Genomic DNA, 24,508 nt, shown 5'->3' on the forward strand with positions numbered 1-24,508 from the left:
TAGAAATTGTATGCGAGACCATACAGCCCTCCAAAATCACCTCACATAATTGCAACCTTTACCGCTGCGTGCACGGCTTAACGAGACTTGTAGAAGCTGCCCGCGTAGTGCTCAGTCATACACGAAGCCTTTTATGCCGATTTGAGGCGTTCCGAAGTCGAATCCACTCGCCAAACAAATTGTCATGCTGACCGGATCATCGACTGATGCGACCGTGAAACACTCTCTCGGTAGGCGCCATCCCTTGACTAGTGGTCTCTAACGGACTAATTATTGATGTCAGTTGACTAAGCGGCAGCGCCGCGCCGTTAAACACAGCTGGAGTATCGAGAGCTGCTAGCTGTGGGGATTGACTATACCGCCGATTCAAGTACTCGGGTAGCGGCGCAAAATGCGTGGCGTAGACTCATAGGCCATACGTGAGCATCGTGGGGGCCACAGGGAGCAGCGAAAGGGACAAAAGGCAAAGGTAGAAGAAGCATAATGAATATAAGAGTGCGCGTGCCCGGATTCGAACCAGGGATTTCAGCGCAACAAGTGAGGTACTGACCACTATACTACACACGCCTGGAGAAGCAGGGTATCGATCCCTGTACCTCTCGCATGCTAAGCGAGCGCTCTACCATTTGAGCTACATCCCCGGATACTCGATACACATCCCCGCCAACGATCAAATTCACATTCCGGACGCACCACCACCTCTCACACACTCTCACATGCACCCTGCGCTTCCCACGCCGCTCACGCCTCTCTTCCGTATGATCCGAGCATCCGAAATTGTAGAAATTGTATGCGAGACCATACAGCCCTCCAAAATCACTTCACATAATTGCAACCTTTACCGCTGCGTGCACGGCTTAACGAGACTTGTAGAAGCTGTCCGCGTAGTGCTCAGTCATACACGAAGCCTTTTATGCCGATTTGAGGCGTTCCGAAGTCGAATCCACTCGCCAAACAAATTGTCATGCTGACCGGATCATCGAGATGCGACCGTGAAACACTCTCTCGGTGGGCGGAGTGGTGGGTGCGGATGGATCGATAGCTCTATGTGCGCGTCAAGAATGCCAGTTGACACGTGCTCCAGCTCAGGGAACTGCGTCGACTCTAGAATCGTAGCTGGGTGATACTTCTTGAGTTGTCCGACGTAAAACGTAGGATGCAGACGGAGTGCTTCTCACGACCCGAATGCCCTGCCGTAGCGGCATCGTGATACTCGAACATGATCCGCATACGCAGATTATAATCATTCGGCACGATGATGCGATCCGCATCGTCGTCCACTGCGCTGTAAAGCAGCAGTCCTTCGTGAGCACGATATCGGTGTGCACGAGCTCGCAGACGTGGCGACAGCTTCTGACGTGACACGTCGGAAGGTGCTAAGACATAGCCTAGCAGTTGTTTCGCGTCTGCGTCACTCGTATACGCGTTTTTCACGTCGTCGATCCACGTCGACAACGGAGCACTTACTCGTTCGACGCCAATTTGATTGACGTCGGCTGCCTTAACAGCGTAATCAGGTCAACGCGACAATGTGTCGGCCATCACATTCAATCTTCCAGATTTGTACTCAGCCTGGAAGTCGTACTCCGCAAAGAGCGATAGCCATCTCGCCATTCGCTGCGAGATGTGCGGAGGCTTCACTGCTGTTCGCAGTGAAGCGTGGTCGCTGTCGACCACGAATGGTCTTCTCCAAAGTAAATACACCCGGAACTTCGCATGTGCATACTTCATGGCAAGGAGCTCCTTGTCATATACAAGGTAGTTACGCTCCGCTGGCTTCAGCTGACGCGACTGGTAGTAGATCACACGATCAGGGCGCTCATGATCGTGCTGCATCAACGCGCATCCGATCGCAAAATTGGGCGTGCCACATACGACGTGGAATGGGCGATCTTGGTCAGCCACTGCCAAGATCGGCGCCTCAGTCCAGCTCTGCTTGACTGTATCGAAGGCCTGCTGACACTCAGCAGTCCAAATCCACTCAGCCTCCTTTTCAGGAGCTGTGATAGCGGGCGATTTTTGCCCGCGTAATTCTCAACGTACTTGCACAAGTACGTTGCAAGTCCCAGGAGCTGCCTCCGTACCTTCACGTTGGATGGCGTAGGTCACTCATTAATCACTCTGACTTTTTCTGGGTCATGGCGTACGCCGTTCTTCCCGACAAGACATCATCCAAGGAGGGGTATCTCGCTCGCCCCGATGATACACTTTTTCAGGTTCGCATAGAGTTTATGTTTACGCATATGCCCTAGCAGTTGACGGAGGTGCTCTTTGTGCACCTCAACGTCAGTCTTCCCGTCCACAGCCCGGCTGTGAACGAATACGTCATCGAAGTAGCCCGGTGCGAGGTCACGCACCGAGAACAATAGATGTGTAACACATCTATTGAAGGTTGCAGGGGCGTTCTTCGGTCCCATGTGGTATTACGAGCCACTCCCGAAGCATACCACTTGGAGTGTCCACCGCCGTGAGAGGGATGCCCCTCTCACGCATCAGAATCGGATAGAACCCGTCGCGCAGATCAAGAGCACTGTAGAAAGTGCTCATGGCCATCGAATCGATGATAACATATTTTTGCGGTATCGGCGTCTGCGCCGGTATCGTCGCATCGTTCAGCTTGTTATAAGCATGAACGATACGCCATCCGCCCTCTGGCTTCTTGACACAAAACGTAGGTGCTCTGTGCGGGGACTTGATTCCCGCACTTGACCCGCATTACGACGACTTTAAAAACACATTCGTCGCTTGCCTTTACTTAATCACTCGGCATTGGCCACTGCCGAGTCACACAGTACTTCGTACATGGCACGAGGTCGAGCTCGTGCTGTATGCCCTTATTCTGCAGAAGTTCCGCAGGAATCTTCCCGGAGTTCATCCTTGTGCTCCAGAAGAACATCGTAGAAGGGACTCGACCTCAACGAGTCCCTGTTCTGCTCGTCGAAGCGCTGCTTCTTCGTGTTCGCGCTGAGAGTGCTCTTACTCTCAGCGGTATTGGCAGCGTGGAATTGCCTCAACTCCTCCGCTTCGCTTTTCATCCTTTCGATATCCGAAAGGATGCATATCTGCTCGATGCGTCCATCGTACAGGTCCTTCGCGAAGCGCATTCAACCCATGACTGGAAGCGACATCGGCTCCGACGCATTTGTCGGAGTATTCTCCAGCTGCATTGACCGGTACTGGAGACCTGTACGGGTCTGCGTCAAGACGTTCAGCGTCTCGACGCACGGCGTCTTCTCCGATGTCTGCCCGGCAGACACCGCCCGTATCGCCTCGGTTCCGGGCCAAGACTTGCGCAACTTTCGTCGCTTGCGCCGTCGTTTGCTCTTGTGAAGACCGGCTTCACATGTTTCTCGTCGAGGCCCGGCCTTGGACGGATTTCCGTTGTAACCGTCGGCGAATTGTTTTTAGCGGTAACACGCAGGAATGGTTGCTTCAAGCCCAAATCAGACACCGCCGTTCTCGCCACGCTTACCCACCGGTTGGTCGCTGCCCCTGCAAGTGCTAAAGCCAATCACTCTCCATCACTTGCCATACAGTCATCCGAACGTCGTACCAGCAAGCACAATGAGCTCAATACATGACGGAACTAAGAATTGGAAAAGCGTGAATGATCAAGCCCGGCTTGATTACATTCCGCTTCGTCGTGCAGCCCGGCTGCACGCGAGCACGCAAGCCTTTTCTGTGTTGGACGTTTGCAGCCGCCAACACTGCTTGCCGCGCTGTCAGCTCCCGGAGCTGACGCGCTGTCATCACCTCGACGCCTTTCGACGGAGTCCTTCGTATTTTTTGAACCAATCACGACCGTGTCAACTCTTGGAGCTGACACGCCGACATCACAGCTACTGTCTGTAGTGAGGACCCTTGTATATCTGATGTGTTAGTCCCCTCGACAGACGCGCCACCGTCACAGTCACTCTGTGACTTGAAGTTCTTCCATACTTGATCGACCAACCCCCAGAGTTGATACGGTCATTGAAGTAGGAACGTATCTCAAATCTGATTTTCGATTTGAGACAGACTCAGCGACTGCCTCAGTCGTTGCGACTTGTGAATGGGCACCGCAGGCTGCAGCGTAAGGTGCTGCCTCAACGGTGGGATCGGACGCACCTCGTGGTGCATGCGCGACACTGACAGGGTCATCGCTCTCTGTCGCGTTGCGTCCGAAGTGTACTGCTAATCACTGGATCATGCCATGCAAGCCACTGCATGCCCAATACCAAGCCAAACGTATCGTCCAAATCCAGGACGATAAGATCCTTCACAAACACTTGGTGTTTGTACGAGAAGCGCACGCGTACTACGTGCTTCTCCATTCTTACGGTGGCACCTGTTGCCAACCGCACCTCCAAAACACTTCGGGGTGTTTTAACTACCTCGAAACTCAGCTTCGGGAGTCTTTTCAGTCGAACAAAGCTGTTCGACGCATCTGAGTCCACCAAAGCACGAATAAAGCCAGCTCGCTTTGACGTCACTTTCAGGATGACAAGATTTGGCTTGTCATCTTGCTTCTTGCAGCGCGAATCCCTCTCGCTGGGGGCTGCAGTCCTCAGAGTCCCGTGTCCGTTGTAGACACGCGCGACTGCAATACTAGTAGGGCATCCCGTGCCTACTGGTTCTGCACGTGTTTTTTTTTATTGTACGCTACGATGCCCGGCATCGCCACGTTGGTCCCTGGCCGAGTGCACAGGCGCTGTGCACTCACGCGCAAAGTCTCCGGTGTACCCACATCGGTAACAGCGAGCTTGGCCCCAATACGCTGTTAGCGTCCAGCAGGTGAAGCATTCGAGAGGTCCATAGGCTCTGGGCCCCCGCTCTCATCATCGGACGTGCCATCCTTGGCACGTTCGCATGCAGCAAAGCCTGCTTCAGGCTAAACTCCTCTTGCATCGCAAGCGCAATCGCAGCTTCGAGAGTACTTGGGTACTCTCGGAAGAGATAGGTATTAACCGACCCATCCTTCAAGCCCTTCATGAACGTGACGACTTTTGTCACCTCATCGATCGGGTTGGTCACAGAGTTCGAGACCAAGTACCGCACACGTTGGGCGTAAGCATGAACGTCATGCTTACCTTGCTGTAGGTCGAGAAACTCTGCTCTCGACCGGAACTCATTCTGAGGGGGCTCAAACGCTAGTTGAACTCCTCCTTGAATCGCATACGTGCTAAAGCACGTATCATCTATGAGCCGGCGGCCATACGACCAGCTCCTCGCTCGTCCGCCAAGGCATGACATGGCGAATGCAACCTTGGAGGCTTTGTCAGTTGTATGACGAGCCTTTATGGCAGTGTTGACTTTTTTTCGACAAGCCATCAGAGAAGAGGCTCGCCCTCTTTCCTCACATACCTGCTCACGTGCAGTTTCAACGACTGCACGCACGGTGTCGTCCCCGACGACACTTTCGTAGCATCAGAATCGCGCTGCTCGCTCACGATGGATCCTAGAGCAACACCGTGTTGCTCTGTCGGCGACAGCGTACGTAGCATTGTCGCTACGACTGCCTCTCCCATGACTGTTGATAGTCTTTGGAAAGATTACCACTCTGGATTTGCCAGATGGGGACAGTCTGCACGCACAATGTGCGTGGCAGAAGCATTTGGGCAACGCATGGACGGATTACTGTTCACGGGTTAGTTCTCCACCCCGTGTTCCTATTCCACACGAACGCGTTAGTTAGTCGGTCGTTGGACGGACTACAAAGTGCTACGGGCCAACTTTAAGCCCACTATTTCGGCTTATACGTTGGCGCACGTGTATGAGGAAGCGTAAGCTGGGTTTCACTTGAATTAACTAAACTTTTGTCCGAAAGCATATATTTACATAAATAGGAAAGCAAAGCCGATTTCCGGTAAAATGGAGAACTGTTTATTTGTTTTGTTTGGGTTTCCTCCCTATCTAACATTCTAAATGAAAGGTATTTGCCAACGAAATCGAAGCTCGTCACGATTTTTCCACACTCCTACTTCGAGTATACTCGCTTACGGTCCCTTTACCATACTTGAGCGATTAAACCCGGACATTCGCGAATGGTTATCCAGCATCTGTAATAAATTAAAAGGCTTGCTTCGAGCCATACAAACTACGAAACTCTACTTGCACCATCGATAAAAGGCATCTCCGTGTAAATTATCACATCTTCCCCAATTGGTCTGTCGTCACAAAGTCGATGTGTATGCGCAATCCGTCATATAGTAATGACGGCAGTAAGGCAACACAGATAGACTCGAAACACATGACTATAGCGCCTGCTTCTCAGACGTTTAAACAAAATTCTTGCTGATAGCCCTAGATGGTGATACGGGCGCGATGCCGGATAGTTATCCCCTCTAATTACGCTTTTTGTAACGGAATTACACGCAAGTGGCTACACAACGCCATTTGGTTACGAAATAGGCTTTCCACGTTGGTATGAGATACACCAATGGTTACATTTGGCAGACTGTTGGTCTGCATGCATTTAAGGCATTCATTCGTTGGAAGTCAATATCTTCAACCAATTAGAATTGTAGGATTCTGCCAACCTTGATACTACTGCTTTGATGTTCAAGCTGCCTGCCCTGCATACGGAACTCCAACCAGTTACTATAGCTTCGAACAACTGGACTTTGTCATCGGAAACTTCGCTGCAAAGCTGTAAACCCTGTGTTCCAATCCACTCTCTGGTAACATTCTCCTTCTTGAGACAATCGCCTCAAGCAGTAAGTCTTCAAGAGCGCCAAGTGCTGGCATGCATCCTCCTCCGGCGACTCGCATTTGTGTCGGCTTGGCTGCCCAAATCTCCTCACGCTGGATCCACTAGCGGTGAGCTGTCGCTGGGTCAAAGTATCATCGAAGAGAACGGAAATGAACCACTGCTCGTGATGGAACACCTTCGCTTGTTGTGTTGATCCAGTCGATAATTTCTTGCTTCTTTCAGACACTGAAGGGGTTAAGCCTCGGCGTCATTCCAATGATTTGAGAATGAACCAACTCTCAACGTGTAAGCTCTCTCAAGCAGGATAAGATTCAAGGTCGAGGACTAGCGAGCAACGGCAGTGAACGTTAAAAACGTACTTGGTGGAACATTTTTACGTAAAAAACGACAACAAACGTACGCGATAGACCGGACCTCTATTTGATACAGGACTTTTATTATTAGACAGATCTTACCATTTGTGAGCGGACTTGTATTTCCTACAGGTCTTGAATTCGGGGAAATTCGGGTATAGCCCCTGCCTCCTAAAATTGCCATATAGTTAATTTCTAGAACCGGCAAACGTAATGTTCTTCTGATTCTTGTTGTCTGTTTGAATCATAACACGCTGACGCTATAAGCGAATAGGAAACATGAGCTGAGCTGTATAAGTTTTTAAATCTATACAAAATATGCCCAGTAAGGTTGTGGTGACGGAATATATCAGTTTCAATATTTTCTGCTAAAAAATACTGCACAGTGACATGTACAATGCTCCTCTCTACGTTACATCTCAGCAAGTGTTGTTTGCGAGCAATTGAATTCTAAACAATCGGAATGATCGGAATTCCACCATCCTGTGGTCATAATTCGAATCGCGCTGTTACGTATACCACCAAGGCATCTCCACTGCGGAGGTTCTCCATGTACAATGGCCCACGGGGAGCGTTCACCGGTCTTTTCAGTGCCTAGTCTGGTTCATTTGGCTCAGGCATCTCCGAGATCAAAACGACGAGAAACATATTCACAAACGCAACTTCGATCCCCTCTGCACTATCTCATCCAGTCATCTTCTACAACACTGCCTCCTGCTGCGAGGTATCTGCTATGCGGTCTCTAGGGTCTGCGTGAAGGTGCTACAGTTTTTCTGTAGGCAGCTCGTAGCGAGTAAATTTGCACGAGCCTATAGTTTGAAACAAGGCCGGTAGAATAGCGCTTGTTTCCCACTGAGAAGAACTGGGGTTGAGGACAAAACCTCGTGGGTGACAACCCCTTCGTTGTGTACTCAGTAAACATTTAACAACAGTACCACTCCGTTCCACTTCACTTGTCCCCTTCAACCTTTCAGCTGTTTCAGATTACTTGACCTCTCATTTAACCTGATTTTAACTATGAAGAGATGGGTAGGTGCACATCTCGGTAACAAACGGGGCATAATCTGCAGAGCCGGGGACTGAGTGGATGGGAGGTTTAGGCGAAAAACGATTTTGTTTCGCCGTAACACGTTCAATTTTGGTCTGCTCCGTACAATATGCACACATCTGAAATTAGATGAATGCCATCTTTCTACCACAGCCAATCAGGGCCTTTGTTGAATAATATTGACAAATCCCGAGGCGCATTTGCATAATAGGACAAGTGAGCTGGAACGAAGTAGCTTACCGCACTGGGTCAGCGAGTTCATGAAGCACGATGACTTGTCGTTTCTTCGCCGTACTTACTTGACCACACTTACAGATGAACAGCTACTCGCTCGCGCGATTTCATACATGCGCTATCTTAGCGCAAGCAAGAGCACCTTCAACTTCCATCACACAGTCCTAATGGACGAGACGGCAGTGCACTTCGAGGACGCACGCGAACAAACCGTGGAGGTCCGCGGTGCGCGACACGTAGTCGTCAAGTCGACCGAATTCCAATCGATGCGAGTGACGACAGTGCTGGCAGTAACGATCACAGGGGTCAAGCTCCCCCCCCCCCTTCGTAATTGGGAAGCACAAGAAAGGATCGCGTAACATCCAGAAGGTTGTTGGAGTGTACGTATCCTACCAACCGAAGGCTTGGATTGACTCCGATCTGCTGTGCAATTGGATCGATACGGTTTTTCCTAAGATGCTTCAGGCGGAAGGAAATACTATTGCGTGGGACTCAATGCGCGCGAACCTATCGCGTAGTGTAAAGGCCAAAATGTAAGGCCTGTGATATTGCTATGTGTTGTTATTCCAGGTGGGCTGACGGCATACCTTCAAGGAGGTGATATCGGCATCTACAAGCAGTTTAAGGACATTCTGGATAGCTATATCGACGAGTGGAAGGGCTCTGACACTGTAGAATACACTCGCGCCAGAAAACGAAGCCGCCGAGCGCTGGTGTCGTGTGTCAGTCGGTGCGAAAGACCTGGGAGGACGCTGATCAAGAAACTATTGACCGCTCTGTAGCTGCGGCTGGCTTCTCTCCGATTGAATCGGAATGGTTTATTTGGCGTCATGGTCTACGGTAGAAGGTTCAGCGCGAATAGGAGAATGAAGAAGAGAAGAAAGAGGAAACATAGCCCGGATTTGGATGATGAGCTTGCTAACGCATTAGATGACTTGAAGCTGGTTGACGAGTAATGCGGGAAGCGCAAAATGGGTGAGGCGCCGGTTGAAGACGGTTTTACAAACCAGTCGACACATGCATATCGTCTTATTACTGAACAATCATTGATGGTAATACTTTCATAAAATTCAAGTCCTTACTCGCATACCAGCCCCCTCGTCAAAATCGATTGATTTTTAAGAGGCTTATGAGGATTGAAAGACCGACTTTTATTCGAAAATAAATCCATTAGTGGTTTTTATCCTTTATCAGAAAAGGGATGGGTCGAGATCCAATATGTCGGGCCTCGTTTGCTGAGCGCCTCCTAAACACAAAGTAGGGTAACGTAAGGAGCCTATATCGGACTGGGCATATCCCTTTGGACTGCACAAGTGATAGGCCTAAACTCATTCAATAGGACCCTTTCTATCAGCGATTATGCGTATCATAGCACCGCTTAACTCGGTAGCCACACTACAATATGCATAAACTCAGTTTGTATTTCCTCCTGAATAACGTTTTTCTTGCAAAACTTGCCGGTAGGCGTGCAAGATATAGTCGGGCAGAAATAACGTCATACTGATCATTGAGCTCCTAATTCGGACCCGATATATCTAATTCAGACCAGCTTACCCTAGCCTCTATCCGATTCATATACTGAAAAGCCGCCCCTCTCTGTCTAACCCTCTGGTATTTTAAACCCCACCACCTTTTAGAATCCCCCGCTTTATTGGAGGTACGGGGGCCGACAGGCCCCCGTATCTCCGACGGTTGGCCAGCTAAGTCCGATTTCCGATAAGCCACTTAAGCAAAATACGTATTGGAGAGGCAACACAAGCCAGTGTTGCCACTAGCGACGTGGACGTTTGCTGAACGCCTCCGAAACACAAAGTAGGGTAAAGTAAGGAGCCTATATCAGACTGGGCATATCCCTATGGACTGCACAAGTGATAGGCCTAAACTAAGTCCGATTTCCAAGCAGCCACACTAAGCAAAATACGCATGGGAGAGGCAACACAAGCCAGTGTTGCCACTAGCGACGTGGACGGCATTTCTGCAAAGGCGCGGGGTCGATTTGTGAAGCAAGCAATGAAGAAGATGTATTCACCTCAGCTTAGTTGCCCTGAACATGAATTCTCAGATACAATTTTGGTTTCTCTATTCTCTCGGCCCGCACTCATTTGGATGTCAGAAGCTATGAAACCCAGCGGTAAACAATTTTGTGTCATTTCTGGTTGTACATGCGCACCTCAGGTGAAAGAATACAAGCAACGGGTTGTAGAGGATGTGGAATTCAAGTACAACGTACTATACGTCAAGTTTTAATGCAGCTCTGACAATTCTACAGCTTTTCCAACATTGAGCCCATGCTACATCTAGCGTGACCCGGATGTAATGATTCATCTTCCTTTTGCCACTTGTAAGAAGACCGGTCTTTCAAGTCGACTAGTGGAGCACATGCACGAGGGTATTATGTCGGCGAATGGGCTCGCAAGTTCAATTTCTCAGATAGAACGAAGGCGTCAAAATCGGTATTACCGCTTGCTATCGTTGTTTGCTTACGGGGTGCATCGACACCATGATCGAAATCCAACTTACGTCGCGCCAACAGCCCCTACCTTGACGAGCTATCTCGTGAAGAATAAAGTTCTCTCTCATGGATCACTAACGGACGCATGGTTGAAGTCCACTAAGCTGTATGGCTCGCTGTGTGAGATAGTGATGAGACAAGTTGTGGTGAAGAAAGGCCTTAGAATGGACCATTCTGTGAAGTTCAGTAAGCGCTTAAACGTCTGTAGCGCCCAAGGCCAGCACGAGAGCTTAGTTGGCGCTAAGATGTTGCTGTTGCTGCAAAATGAAATTGGTCCGATAGTGGGTCGTCGTTTGATTCGTTCAGAGAATCACGAGGAGACGGAGAAGCTACTTCTTGATGTAAAGACTCAGTTTGCACCGGATGGTGATTGTTATGTTGTTAGTGATAATGCTACCGCCGTTCGAAAGCTCATTGGAAAGAGCTACGGTGACTTAGTGTGTGTCAAACAGGATCCATTTCATGAAATTACTCAGTTTAGCGAGAAACCGAATTTGAAAGCTATTCCTAAGCTCTTGTGCAAGCCGTTGAAGACAGCAATGCACGATGTAAGCCTGAAAACGCCGATTGATTTGGAGCCCACCTTACGGGATGAATTATCCAAAATTGATGTGAACGAGTTGTCGTGTACGAAGACCGAGTAGAAAGGATGTATTGAAAATAATGTCGATCAGATAGCTAGAGGAAATCTCCACGTTAGCTCAAATGTGTATACGGAAGGCGACGGCCCTCCTGTGCGGATAACTTCAACAAGCCAGCTGGAAGGATTTCATTCCGTATTGAGGGGTACCGGTTTCAGACGGTAAGTACCCATAAACCGGTAGCCAAACCGGTCCAGCACGATCCCGCGATAATTACGGTACGTTGATTACGCTATCGATGATTAGACGAGTAGGATGATTGGACGAGTGTTGGTGATAGGATGCACCAAGCGATTGTATGACCTAGGTAATGAGGCTCCGATAAATCAATAGCTCGGAATCTTCCTTCTCCCTCTCAAGTGTCTTTGCTCCGGTCTTCTCCCCGAGTGGTGACTCTTCCCTTCGCTCCGTACAAGCCTAACGTTGCCTAAAACCCGTGACCTCTATCAGGTTATGAGCCCAAGTAACATGTCCTCTGCGCAAGACGTTTCAACTAAGGTCTCCATCGACAGGTTCAACGGTGACAACTACGCGACGTGGAGCCGCTACATGCGTGGTGTGTTCCTGACCAAGTCTGTATGGCATGTCGCGAACCGACAGACGACTCCAAGCTTCACGGACCGTCGTGCGAAGGACGTGTATCTCAAGTCGAGCAACATCGCGTTAGGATTGATGCTGCTCCACATGGATGCGAACTACCACCATGTGGTCGACAACTGCGAGGAAGCGTGGACCGTGTGGGCGCGCTTGAAGACGTTGTACGGTGGACCGCAGAAGGCTGGTCGTATTTACCTAAAGCGACAGCTCTTCAGCCTGGAGATGTCCGAAGGCGCGAATGTGTTGCATCACTGCAATGAAGTTCTCAGCATCAGCGCCAAGCTTAGTATCGTCGGTGTCAAGATGGAGGGCGAGGACGTTGCGATCTGCCTGTTGCGCAGTCTCCCCAAGAGCTACGAGAACGTCGTGCTACACCTGGAGATGAGTACTGCTGAGCTGAAGACGCAAGACGTTGTGAAGATGCTCACGAACGAGCATATCAAGCGACAAGGCGAGAATTTCTCTGCGGTGAAGACTGAAGACGCGGCGAAGGCGTTCAATACCGAGAGGGGGTCTTGCCAGTGTACTTACTGCGGGAAAATGGGGCACGTGATTAAAAAGTGCTGGACCAAACAGAAGGATGAGAATCGAGGAAGCCGACGCGGCGGCAACGGTCGTGGACGCGGGGCCAACAATGTCCAGTTGCTAAACGGCGACTACGACTACGGCTATGATCGTGTGGCGTTTGCGGTTTCGTTGGAATGTGGAGTTTTGACGGGGAAGAGTATGTCCAGGCTGTGGGCAGTCGACAGCGGTGCGACGCACCATATCTGAAGTGACAAGATTAAATTCGTCATGCTACGAACGGGATGAAGCCGAACTGAAGGTCGCTGATGGCACTAACGTTGCTCTCAAGGGTGTGGGCACCATCATCGAGCGCGTGATTCAGCCCAACGGCGATGAGCGCGAGATCGAGATCAACAACGCGCTCTACGTGTCGAAGATGAAGAAGAAGTTGCTATCTGTGCCGCAGATCAACAAAAGCGGCAAATTGCAAGTGGTGTTCGACGGTGAAATCATGCACGTTGCGCGCAATGATTCAAAGGAAGTGGTGGCTACAGCAGATCTCGTGGACGGTCTTTACTGGCTGCGCACACCACTATGCTCGGTAAACGCAGTGACTTCGAGGTCGAACGTTGACTTGCACGCGCGCATGGACCATGACCCTATCGACGTGCTACGCAAGATGGTCAACAACGGAATGATTAAGGGAGCCAAGGCACAGTTGAAGTCAAGTGGGGAAAGTGTCTGCCGCGGGTGTCAGCAAGGAAAATGGTCCAGAAACCGTTCCCTAGTAGCCGCGACAAACACAGCTACGACACGTTCGAGCCGCTTCATTTCGACATCTGCGGTCCCATGGAAGAAGAATCGCTGGGTGGGAGCAAGTACTTGCTGCTCATCGTTGACGAAGCCAGTGAATGCATGAAGGGTTTCTGCTTACGAGCCAAGTCGGACGCTGAAGAATGCCTCTAAAGCTACATCACGAAGGTACAGGCGCAATTCGGCAAGCGGGTCAAGTTTGTACGCCATGACGGAGCTCATGAGTTCGCGACAAACTCACTCAAGGTGTTCTACGAAGGTCGAGGCATCGAACAGCAGACCACGGATACGTACGCGCACCAGACGAACACGGCAGAACGCGCTATCAGGACTACCGTCATTATTGGTCGCAGCATGTTGCACCATACAAAGTTGGAGAGGTGTTTCTGGGGCGAAGGGACGATGGCCGTTATCTATGCTAAGAACCGCCTACCGTCACCCAAAATCGAAATTAAAGACTCCATATGAGATCGTGTACAAGGCCAAGCCAAGTGCAAAGCACATGCGTGTGTTTGGCTGTCGAACGCACGCCCTAACTCCGAGGGAGAAGATAATCAAGTGGGATCCCAAGGCTCGCGCTGGGTTGTTCATGGGTTATGAAGAAGTGTCAAGGGCATATCGAGCTTATGGCATCGCGGGGCAAGTGGTGATCAGTCGCGATGTTAATTTCGACGTGGTGTTTCGACGGCTAGTCCACGCGATGACGTCGCAGATTCTGATCTCGACCTCGACTCTCTCAGCATCAACGACACTGAAACTGTGGGCCCAACGGTATTCAAGCAGGCAGGGAAACGCAAGTCCCGCACAAGCAAAGCTCACGACATGACTACGAAATCGCGCGCTGCACAACCGGCTGCCGGTTTGGAAGAAGCTAGTGCTTCAGAAACCTCGTTTGAGCGTCAAACAAAGCGCCGATCAGGTGTGCGAAATGGCTGTGATGTGGCCGATGAAGACGAAAACGACGTCGAGGATCAAGACGACGATAACTCAGCTCCGCCTATATTTTGGCAAGCATGTGCCAACGCAGTGGACGCTGGTTATTTAGCTGAGTCGGCAACATTCCAAGAAGCGATGAGCGGGCCTGATCAAGTGCATTGGCGCAAGGCCATCCATGTCGAACTTAAGTCGCTTCGACTTCGCGGTGTGTTTGGAGCTGCCAAGTTACCGAACGGTCAACCGGCCATCGGTACGAAGTGGGTGTTCAAGATCAAACGCGAAGCGGATGGTTCAATCGAAAGGTTCATGGCGCGCCTTGTGACGAAAGGTTTCAAGCAGAAGTATGGCATTGACTACACGGAAACGTTTTCGCCCGTGGTGAAGTATGTGACGCTGCGCATGATCATTGCGTTGGTCGTGTACCTCGGCTGGCCCCTGGACCAGCTGGACGTGGTGACAGCATTCCTGTATGGCATAATGAAGGAGGTGGTGTTCTGCATGGTGCCAGAAGGTGTCGAATTTGATGGTGACTTGGACTGCCTGGAGCTGGTGAAGACGATCTACGGTCTCAAGCAAGCATCGCGCGTGTGGAACGAGACCTTCGACGACTACGTGTGCTCCATCGGCTCTCAAGTTTTAGCATACGACCCGTGTCTCTACATCAAGATTGTGGATGGTCACTGTGTGCTTCTGCTGGTCTACGTAGACGCCGTTTTGGTGACTGGTAGCTAGGCCGAGCTAATTGCAACCACCAATAGCGATCTCAAAAAGCGCTTCGAGATGACTGACAGTGGCAAGTGTGCGTTCGTACTGGGAACCGAATTAGTGTACAACGTCTTCTCCCTCTCAAGTGTCTTCACTCCGGTCTTCTCCCCGAGTGGTGCCTCTTCCTTTCGCTCTGTACAAGCCTAACGTTGCCTAAAACCTGTGACCTCTATCATTCCGGTTTAAAGAAGCTCATAGCGTGGAATTTTCGAGCTGAAGTTGGGCTGCACATTCTCGATGTACCAATTGCTCAGCATAATCTCACGGTAGGAGCACGACACGGCAGTAATCCAGAGCTCGGTCAGGTAGATCGAATTACCGCATGCCGCTCAGCCCTGCTATACATCCGTAATGGCAGAGGACTACTCGCAACTTCTGCTGACCAGAAATCACTGTATCGACTCATGACCACCCCCACAGAATCGATCTGCTCTACTCCACTGGACTTCTCGCTCAAGAAGTGGCAAACCATTTTTCAAAGCACATGTGTACATCCGAAGCAAATCTCGCACAGACAAAAAGGCATACCGCTCCTATCAAAGGGCTCCTGATGAAAAAAAAAACGCAGCGGCACTTCACACCTCTACAGTTGTTGGACGTGTATTCATGCATTCACCTCGTCTTGATGATAGCGCAGGCGAAGGGACAATCGGGTATTCGACAGAAGAATTTGAGCTACTAAGGCATCTTCGAAGAGAGCAAAAGGATCCTGGTCGTGCTTGGGCCGATTCAATTCTTGCAACAACCGTTATGTATAATCTAGTAGTGTCGACCAATAGTAGCTCGCAGCTGAAACTACGACGCTGCAGCATTTGAGCAATAGAATCTGCTCTAGAGACCGTGTATCCGCCGATAGAACAGGTCTCTTCAAAACCTGCATCATTGGCTACTGTGTTTCAGTTCCGCAGTCAAACTGAAGAAGCCTACACAGATCAGCTGTCCACCAACGAACAAAGTCTACAAATTGACCTTTTTACAGCAATACGCTACGCCAAGTATATCTCGAAGCCGGAAAGGATAAAAGTGTTCTGCATGCTTCTCATATTGCATCTTGCGTCTGCGACGGAATTCGTTCTTTCACTGAGAAGGACATGCGAGCACGCTGGAAAGCAATAAAAAAAGCAAGCGGAGCTGGAAAACTCTGAAAATCAAATTGAAATTATTGCCTGCTGTAGCAAACGACACGCTACGTAACCAGGCCGAGCCAGTACCACCACCTCCATCTTCCTTAGTAGCCGATATTACCCAATCCGATGCCATAATGCGTCATGGTCCTGCTTTGCATCAATCAACCACTTCAGCATGCCCATCAAACGAGCCGCCAACGGTCGAGGAGGGGGAAGGGGCAGCCTCTGACAGGCTTGAAATATCACTTGCAACTCATCCTCCCCCTGTCCGGATAACAGAAGAGCACGCCGAAGAACTGCGAAAGCTCTCGATCAGCTTACACGGTGTCCGAGGCAAATGGCCCCATCTCTTGAGCGTCTTCCACTCGTACTACCCTGGGGTCACCATGAATGAGAACACACTGAGAATGCGCTTAAGAAGCTCTAACCAGCGCTCCAAGACGCCTCCACCTCCCACCGATATGTTACCATCCATTGCAGAAGTACAACAGCCAAAGAAAAGGAAAACAATTGCGTGCAGTGCTTCCAAGCTGCTTAAGCAACACACGAGCACAGTTAAACACACTTCACACCGAAAGAATAACAACTCATCCTTTTCAAATTTGTCTCACTTGTAACGTGCTCAGCGGCTGGGCACACACCGACAAGCTGCTCAGACAGGAAGATCTGCAGTGTGCTTACTTCGTTGGACTGTTCTGGCGTTTGCGAAGTGGTATCCCATCCTTTTGTGTTTCTTACATATAAATATACCGGGGCAAACGGCAGGCAGAAACTGATTTTGTTGGTCAAGCCGGTCTCGGAAACCTCTCCGGTATTACCAACCAACCAAGGCCCCTTCTATTAGAGCCCCCGTACTAAATTCGGTTATGTGAGGCCTGCCACCTACAATTTTGATCTGATGAACATCAATCCGGTAAGTAAAAGGTTCAAGTCTTTATCGGCAACCTCTGTTTAAAAAATACGGTGATCTTATTGGTCAGTCCGCTGTCGCCATCTCTGTCCACTCAGCTCACCTCGGCGTCCTCTGCTCAGTTGCAAGGCCCTGTTATTACATTTCACAGGTAGATTTTTGGCAGCCCAAAATGATGGCGGATGGCATCGACGAAGAATGCGTGGCCGTCGCTGCAGCGTTTGCTGTAGCCGTAGCTGCTTCACACGATGGACGTCGCTATAGAGAGCCATCTTCGGCTATTTGGTCTGCATGTGCATGTCCATGGGATTCTTTTCGTGGAAATGAACAGTTTGTGGCTGGTACCCGCGCTATCTACGGCAGTGAAAGAGGTGACTATCGCGCCAAGGCGCAGAGACAGAAGGCACTCAATCATCCCCTCAGACCACACAAACCTCTTTCGTGTGGTTGAGGTCGAGGAGGCTGTGGTCTTCTCCGGCGTCGAGAGAGCGCTGGTCCCGTCAAGATCTGTTTCGCTGCTCTTTGATCGTCCTGTTTGCAAGTGGCAGTGTCCAGTCAAAGTATTACACCTTTGCCAATCCAAACTAGTGGTAGTGTAAACCAAAACGGAGTGTCCCTTATTTAGAAATTTATTTTTTAAAAAAATTAGAAATCCCCAAAATTAATCCAGACCAATGCGGATTTAGTGTAAAGCAAAATGATGAATATATCTTGTTCGATGGTCGCCTTGATAACAGTATCTTATCTTCTACAGTACTTAAAGTACTGCACATGCACCACGTACATTACATTAGTGCATTGGCTATAGCCACGAGCGCCCCGCACCGGACGCCGTTAGAAGTGTAGAACTCTTCTTAACGCTGACCGTCCAGGCAAGCAGCCCCAACACGAGCGCTTGATGGCACGTCAATCGCTGATGCGCCGTTTTTGAGACGCAAACTCAGAGCTGCAACCCCTCGCCTTTCATTCCCCACGGCTGGTTAACATCTGCAAGCGCAGCCCAAAGCTCTCATCCTTGATGTACTCTGTCTAATCGGGTTGCTGGCCGTCTTGGTCCCTCTATCGATGATTATGCAGGCTGTACAAGCTAAGAGGTCACTGTGTGCACCCACACTCTCGTGTTCTGGCGCCCATACGCAGCTTTCACGCCCCCTTACATCTTTGTGTGTACCCCAGTCCGCAGCGCGCCCGTAGTTCGTATTGCTGGATGTGTCACTCGCGTTCTTGCCAGTTTGCACTACACTAAATCTACATTGCTCTAAAAACTAATTTTGTAAAATTATTCCTCAAATTTAGATGTTACTTCGGTTACTTCACTCCGTTTTGGCTTACACTACCACCAGTTTGGATTGGCAAAGGTGTAGATGGTACAGTGTACCACTGAACTGTATGAGTTGAGAGAGGTTGATGTTTCGGTGCCATCTCATTTAGTCCCTCTAGTGTTACTTTTAACAGAGGTGGATTCAACAGACTTGAACATCTACTTGCCCCATTCTCGCATTATACATGCGTCGTAGCTTTCTCTGTTGCTCTGGGCGCAGACGCGGAGCTCGCGCTTGCTCGTCATGATCTCTACGGCCCTGGGTTTTGCCGCTTACTTGCTGGTGAAGAGTCCCAAGAGATCGTGGACAAGGTGTCCCAGTTTATCCTTGCCGACATGGATATCGACATCGAAATCGGCTTCAAGTTATAGCGGTATAATTTGTCTCAGTACAGTTTGCGAGCCTTAAAACTGTAATGAACCCCTCTGTATTTGAAGGACTTATAATACCGCTTTAACACTCGAGAAATTGGCATGACATGTATTGGAAGAAATACAACAGACGGAAGCGCTTTCTAGCCAATGACAAGAGATTCACTAAAGAGGGGATAATAAATTGTGTTGGCGCCATTTTTCTGGAGAATCTGTACAGCCTAAGCCTGGATGAGAGCACAGTGGGAAGCAGCGCAGGCGGGACTGCGTGTCTTCTTGGAGGAAGATGGCGAATATGCAAACTTCCTGGAGAGTATCGAGAAAAATTTGGCGCGGAAGCTGCGCTTCGAATATCAATCACGAGGTGGATCTCATGTGGAGAGCGTCGCCTTCGACCGGTTCTTAGAGGTCGCCGCGCAGATCTGGCACATTCACGCGTTCTTCCAGTCAAAGCTGAGGGCAATTGCCGAGCCTTTGGCACGTGGACCTGCAGGCTCAGTCGAGGAAAAATGCAACAGCTTTGTGGAGATTCTGGCGGATATGCTGAGCCTCCTCCGCATGCAATACGGGCAACTCTTTTGTCGACGTGAAGCCACTCAAGCTGCATTCGACGCAGCTTTAGCTAACAACATAAGAGAATGGGACGGTAAGGTGCTGGAAAAGTATCTGGCGAAGCAGCAGCTGACTGCAGACAAGCTGGTGGATCGGCCATTGCAGCGATTCGAGGAACTGGTAGAGTTTGTTGAGGCGCTGAGTAAGACTCTCTCCGAAGATGGCATTGATGGAGCTCTAAGCAATGACAGTGATATGGGTACTGAAGAGAAACTCAACTATGCTCCCCAACTGATGCATATCGTCCAAGAAACCAAGCACTACATTCACCTGGTCAAGGCAAATGCACGCGAGGAGAAAGAATTAATATCGCTTCAAAGCTGCTTCTACGGCGACGGAGCTGAGGCTTTCCATGATTTGTCGGACAATAAGCTGCTTCTTCACGGTGAAGTCTTCTTGTCGCAAAGCGATCGGAGTGGAGCTGATTCAGAGACTGCAACAAGTATTACTGGTTCATTCTCCCAGCCAGAAGATCTTTACCTTCATTGCTTTCAGGATGGCACGTTAGTTTGCAGCAAACGACAGTGCTCTGAGTCAGGATCTGCGTTTACCATCCTGCGCCGTCTACATCTCAAGCAGGACGCGGCCTTTCTGGAGTTTGTTCCGTCAATTGTGCCGATACATGAATCTTTAGAAGAAACGTGTGCTTTGGCACTGATTCTGCAAGACACAACACTCGTCTTTTCCTGGAGAGACGCATCGGAGTATCAGCAATGGTCTGATACTATTGGGGGATTTCTGGAAATGAATGGATCACGGGCTGAAAATCTTCACCAAGGCCGATCGATTGATGCTCTGCCAGTACCTGAAGATATTTCAGCGCAGCTTGTAGAGACCGATACCATACCGACCAAATTTGCCTCGTTTTATGACGATCATCTTCCTGGCGTCTTCTGGATGATGATTGATGACGCCAGCAAGTCACGTTGGGAATTGGTCGAAATTGTCTTCTATGTTAGATGGCTGGTAGTTTTCAAGCTCGACGGATGGAAAAGGCACTCAGCTTTATGTCAATTTGATACGCATGCACCTGAGATTGAGATTAGTGAGCAGCCACGAGGAGATAAAGAGTGGAGCTTGGTCATTTCGAATGGATCTGCTGGCAGTCTGACACTCGTATCGAAGAAAAGGACTAGAATTGACTTCTGGTTTGATCAAGTGTGGAAAGCCATCGAGAATGCCCAAGTTGAAACTAGACGAACTGAAAGAGAAAAGAGGGAGCGAAAAGAGATGGAAGAGGAGGAACAATCTATGCGTGTTGAGAGGAAGAAGCGAAAGTTGCAGACGGTATCTGACAAGGATGAAAGTGCCGTTGATGCGACACTAAACTCTTCCTCCAATGCAAGTCCAGCAGGGTCTAATAACTCGAAGCCTGATGATAAAACGGACGAAGAATATGGTGAGCTGGATAAGAGTACATCAAGTATCGTTGTGGCAGAGGAACTTATCGCAGCACTGCCAGTTAGCAAGAAATCCCGACGTTTATCCGACAAACCAAAGCCGATATCTGCTGCGGCTTCCGCCGAAAAGGACACTTGTACCTCTTCCATCGTCTCGCCAGCTGTGACAACTCCGAAGAGAAGATGGCTGAAGAGGAAGTCTGAGGACCCTGACGACACGGCCTTGATACCGACGCAACCAAGCTCAAGCATCCCAACTGATGAGACTACGAGTGAGATTGATACCTTGCAGCTTCCTGCCAACGAAGCAGCTGCTGAGGAGCCGAGGACCCAGGAGGTTCGGATTATCCTCACTGGTATTGAACCTACGGCTGCCATCCGAAAGAAAATCGATTCGATTGCTGGTGCTCTATACGAAGAAGACATTGAGAAGGCAACGCATATTCTGGCCCCGAAGAACCAATTAAAACGAACGGTGAAGCTGCTGTGCGGGATATCGCGCAGCTCTCACGTCCTGGACGTGCGGTGGTTGGACGAGTCGGCACGTGTGGGCGCTCCTGTCTACGAGCGAGCTCATTGCTTGAAGGATTCGAAAGCTGAAGCGAAGTGGAAGTTCGATTTGTTAAAAACCATGTACGACTATACCCCCGAGCAGCGGCAACAGCTCTTCACTGGACATCGGGTGTTTATCACCAACCACAAGTCAGTACTTCCGCCGGTGAAGGACCTGGTGAAGATCGTTGAGTGCGCCGGTGGAGTTGCTGTGACCAAAGGCAGTGCCGATCCGAACGACGTGGTCATCACGAGCGACGCGGCACTGGTCACGGCCTCGGTTCGCAAGGCACTGACGCAGGCGAACCCGCAGCGGATCTACTCGGCTGAGCTTATTTTGAGTGGTATCTTGCAGCAGCACATTGATTTTGACCAGAATCGTCTGGAGCAATCGGGTGGTGGCAGCAGTCGCCGACGCAGGTAGACGTCGGGACTAGCAATTTAGATCATCCATGATCGGCTGAAAAAATACAAGGCGACGGGATGGTGGAAAATGGACTTAATTCTGTGCTTTACTTTACCCTGCTCGCTTGGGCGGGTCGACAATCCTCTCTCGGTTGAGTATCGTTGTGTGCTGAACTTGTGGTCGGAGCACTAGTATGAAGCGTAAAATGGAATTGCGATGAAGTATTCTGACTAAGTTATAAATTCAAGCGCAAACTATTTGTTGGAAACCGCATTCAGGTTGAAGCAGAATGAGTTCTTTACATCGTCTTTTGGAACGATCTAGCAGAGTGATGGTCAGAAAGGCAGCCCAGTGCGGAATCGCCGCACTGCTGCCAGTCCGAAAGTTTCCTTTAACCCAACAAGTTGTGTGTGAGTGCGTTAGATCTGTGTTCTGTTATGGTTATGAGCCCAATTAGATCTGTGTTCTGTTAGGGTTCTGAGCCCAAATACAAGCAACCTACAGCGCTACACGCTAGTAAACGACACTCAAGCAACAAGATGCCATCCTCAAGCGACTCCGAAGACGACCGACACAGCAGAAAGAAGGACAAGAAGTTCCACATCAACTCATCCGGAAACCCAGTGAACTGGGGGGGAGAGAATTGGCCTTTCTACAAGAAGACCATGGTGGTGGCGTTCCAGAAGAGTCTGCTGGAGCAGATTGCTGTCGGCAACGTGACAGAAGACGCTTCGTGGAGTCAAGACCAGAAGGATGAGCATACAAAAAAGCAAGCGAAGATCCAGATGCTGATCTTAGGCTCGCTGACAACGAGGCTCGCTCAACAGCTGATGGACCAGGAGACTGGGACCGATATGTGGGCGGAACTGTGCAAGATCTACGAAGGGAAGAACAACGACGCCACCAAGGTGCAGAAGGTGTATCGCCTGCAGGGCGAGCTACACAGGACTGACCTGCGCGCGAATGGTGACGTGCGAGGGCATTGTATGCGATGTTTCGCATTAGGAACGAACTCGCAGAGCTCGGATCACCATTGAGCAACCTTCAGATGGTCGACATGTTGCTGCGAAGCCTGCCAGCGCAGGTTTGCTACAACGAGCTTCGTAGAAAAGTGCTATTTAGCTCGAATATGAGCAAGTACACACCCGATTTTGTACGAGAATTGATTCTCACCGCTGAGACTCGCAGTAAGGACTGGGAGAAAAGTGCATTCGGCAATAACCAAGGCAAGAAGAAGCAAGGCAATGCTTCTAGCGGACACAAGAGCAGCCAGAACAAGACTACTGGAGATGCAAACAAGAAGAGAACGGCAAAGGCAGACGTCGAGTGCTTCAACTGCGGTGGTAAGGGCCACTACAAGCATCAGTGTCCGGACCTGGAGGACAAACCCAGGGAGAAGAAGAGTGCAAAGGCAAAGATGGCACGGTCTGATGTCAAGCCCGCGGCTCAAGTTACAGCGGATGCGACCGTTGAGGATACACGCATGCACAAGCGTGAAGTGGTGTTGGGAGAAGTAGTGAAGCGAGTGGCGAAGGACTACGATTCCAGTCGTTGGTATTTCGACAGTGGGACCAACGCCCATATTGTGGCGAGCAAGGAGTACTTTACGGTACTGAATAACATGGAAGACAGCGACTGGAACCCGACAATTTCGGGCTTCGCGGACGGTGTCGACGCCCAAGCAGAAGGCTTTGGGACGATTTTGCTCGCGACCATGATAGCCGAAGAGATGGTATTTGCTTTTGTCGAAGACGTGTTATACGTGCCGAAAGCTGGTTGTAACCTGTTCTCACCTGGACAAGCACTGGAGCAAGGCTTCAAGATGTCGTGGGATCAGACGACACTGCTATTTGGTATGTCGAAGGACAACACGGAGGTAATTCGAGCAAAGCATGAACATCGACTGTGGAAATTTGACGCGCACAACATCGGTGGTGTTCAAGTCAACAAGAAGTCTACTGCTGTTAGGAAGCAGGTAGTGGCAAATTTTGCGGTGACGGATGGAGTCGAGGACATCGACGTCTGGCATGCGCGTCTGGGGCACACATGCCCGGAGTACATTCGCCTTATGGTCGACCGTGGATCGGCCAAGGGCATCATGCTGAAGAAGCGTGGGAAGATGGATTGCGCTGACTGCCATTTCGGCAAGCAGAGACGCAAAACCTTCCGGAAGAAGTTGGAGCGGAACATCGAGAAAGTGAACGACTTAGTGTTTGCCGATTTACTGATACCTGGACTTCACAACGGCACACAGTACAGTGCAGTGTTAGTCATAATGGATGGTTTCTCTCGTTTCATTACGACATACCTGCTGAAGTCGAAGACTGAAGGCGAGGTGAATGGATACATGAAGCAATACATTGCCTGGGCCGAGCGGCAACACGGACGTCGTGTTGATACAGTGATCACTCGGCGGTGGGATGCTGCAGCTCGTGACGAGAACGATGCCAACATTGGGCCAGTGAAGCAAGTTCTCACGGACAAAGGCAAGGAATTCTGCAACAACTCAATAGAGAGCTGGTATGCTGAGAAAGGAATTGTCCACACGAAGGTTGGTCCAAAATCTTCACAGCTGAACTTGGTGGAGAGGACACATCAGACACTGATAAACATGGTCAAGACTATGATGCACGACTCGGGGCTTCCGAGATCGTTTTGGACGCATGCTCTACAGACTGCGGTCTATCTAAAGAATCGAGTCTTCTGTAAGG

General features: G+C 50.0%; 3 protein-coding genes across 3 annotated transcripts; 2 read left to right on the forward strand and 1 right to left on the reverse strand.

Moving 5' to 3' along the window:
• Positions 1–8,352: 8,352 nt before the first annotated feature.
• Positions 8,353–8,905, forward strand: PITG_00195 (uncharacterized protein; the record flags this gene model as incomplete). Its single annotated transcript, XM_002908774.1, has 3 exons — positions 8,353–8,616; positions 8,666–8,770; positions 8,897–8,905. The coding sequence occupies 3 exons, from the start codon at positions 8,353–8,355 to the stop codon at positions 8,903–8,905; spliced, it is 378 nt and encodes a 125-aa protein (XP_002908820.1).
• Positions 8,906–17,988: 9,083 nt separating this feature from the next.
• Positions 17,989–18,793, reverse strand: PITG_00196 (uncharacterized protein; the record flags this gene model as incomplete). Its single annotated transcript, XM_002908775.1, has 3 exons — positions 17,989–18,080; positions 18,306–18,392; positions 18,733–18,793. 3 exons carry the CDS (start codon positions 18,791–18,793, stop codon positions 17,989–17,991), a joined length of 240 nt encoding a protein of 79 aa, XP_002908821.1.
• Positions 18,794–19,058: 265 nt separating this feature from the next.
• Positions 19,059–21,815, forward strand: PITG_00197 (uncharacterized protein; the record flags this gene model as incomplete). Its single annotated transcript, XM_002908776.1, has 1 exon — positions 19,059–21,815. The coding sequence occupies one exon, from the start codon at positions 19,059–19,061 to the stop codon at positions 21,813–21,815; it is 2,757 nt and encodes a 918-aa protein (XP_002908822.1).
• Positions 21,816–24,508: the final 2,693 nt, after the last annotated feature.

Source organism: Phytophthora infestans, genomic scaffold (assembly GCF_000142945.1).
Source record: "Phytophthora infestans T30-4 supercont1.1 genomic scaffold, whole genome shotgun sequence".
NCBI classification, from domain to species: Eukaryota; Oomycota; class Peronosporomycetes; order Peronosporales; family Peronosporaceae; genus Phytophthora; species Phytophthora infestans.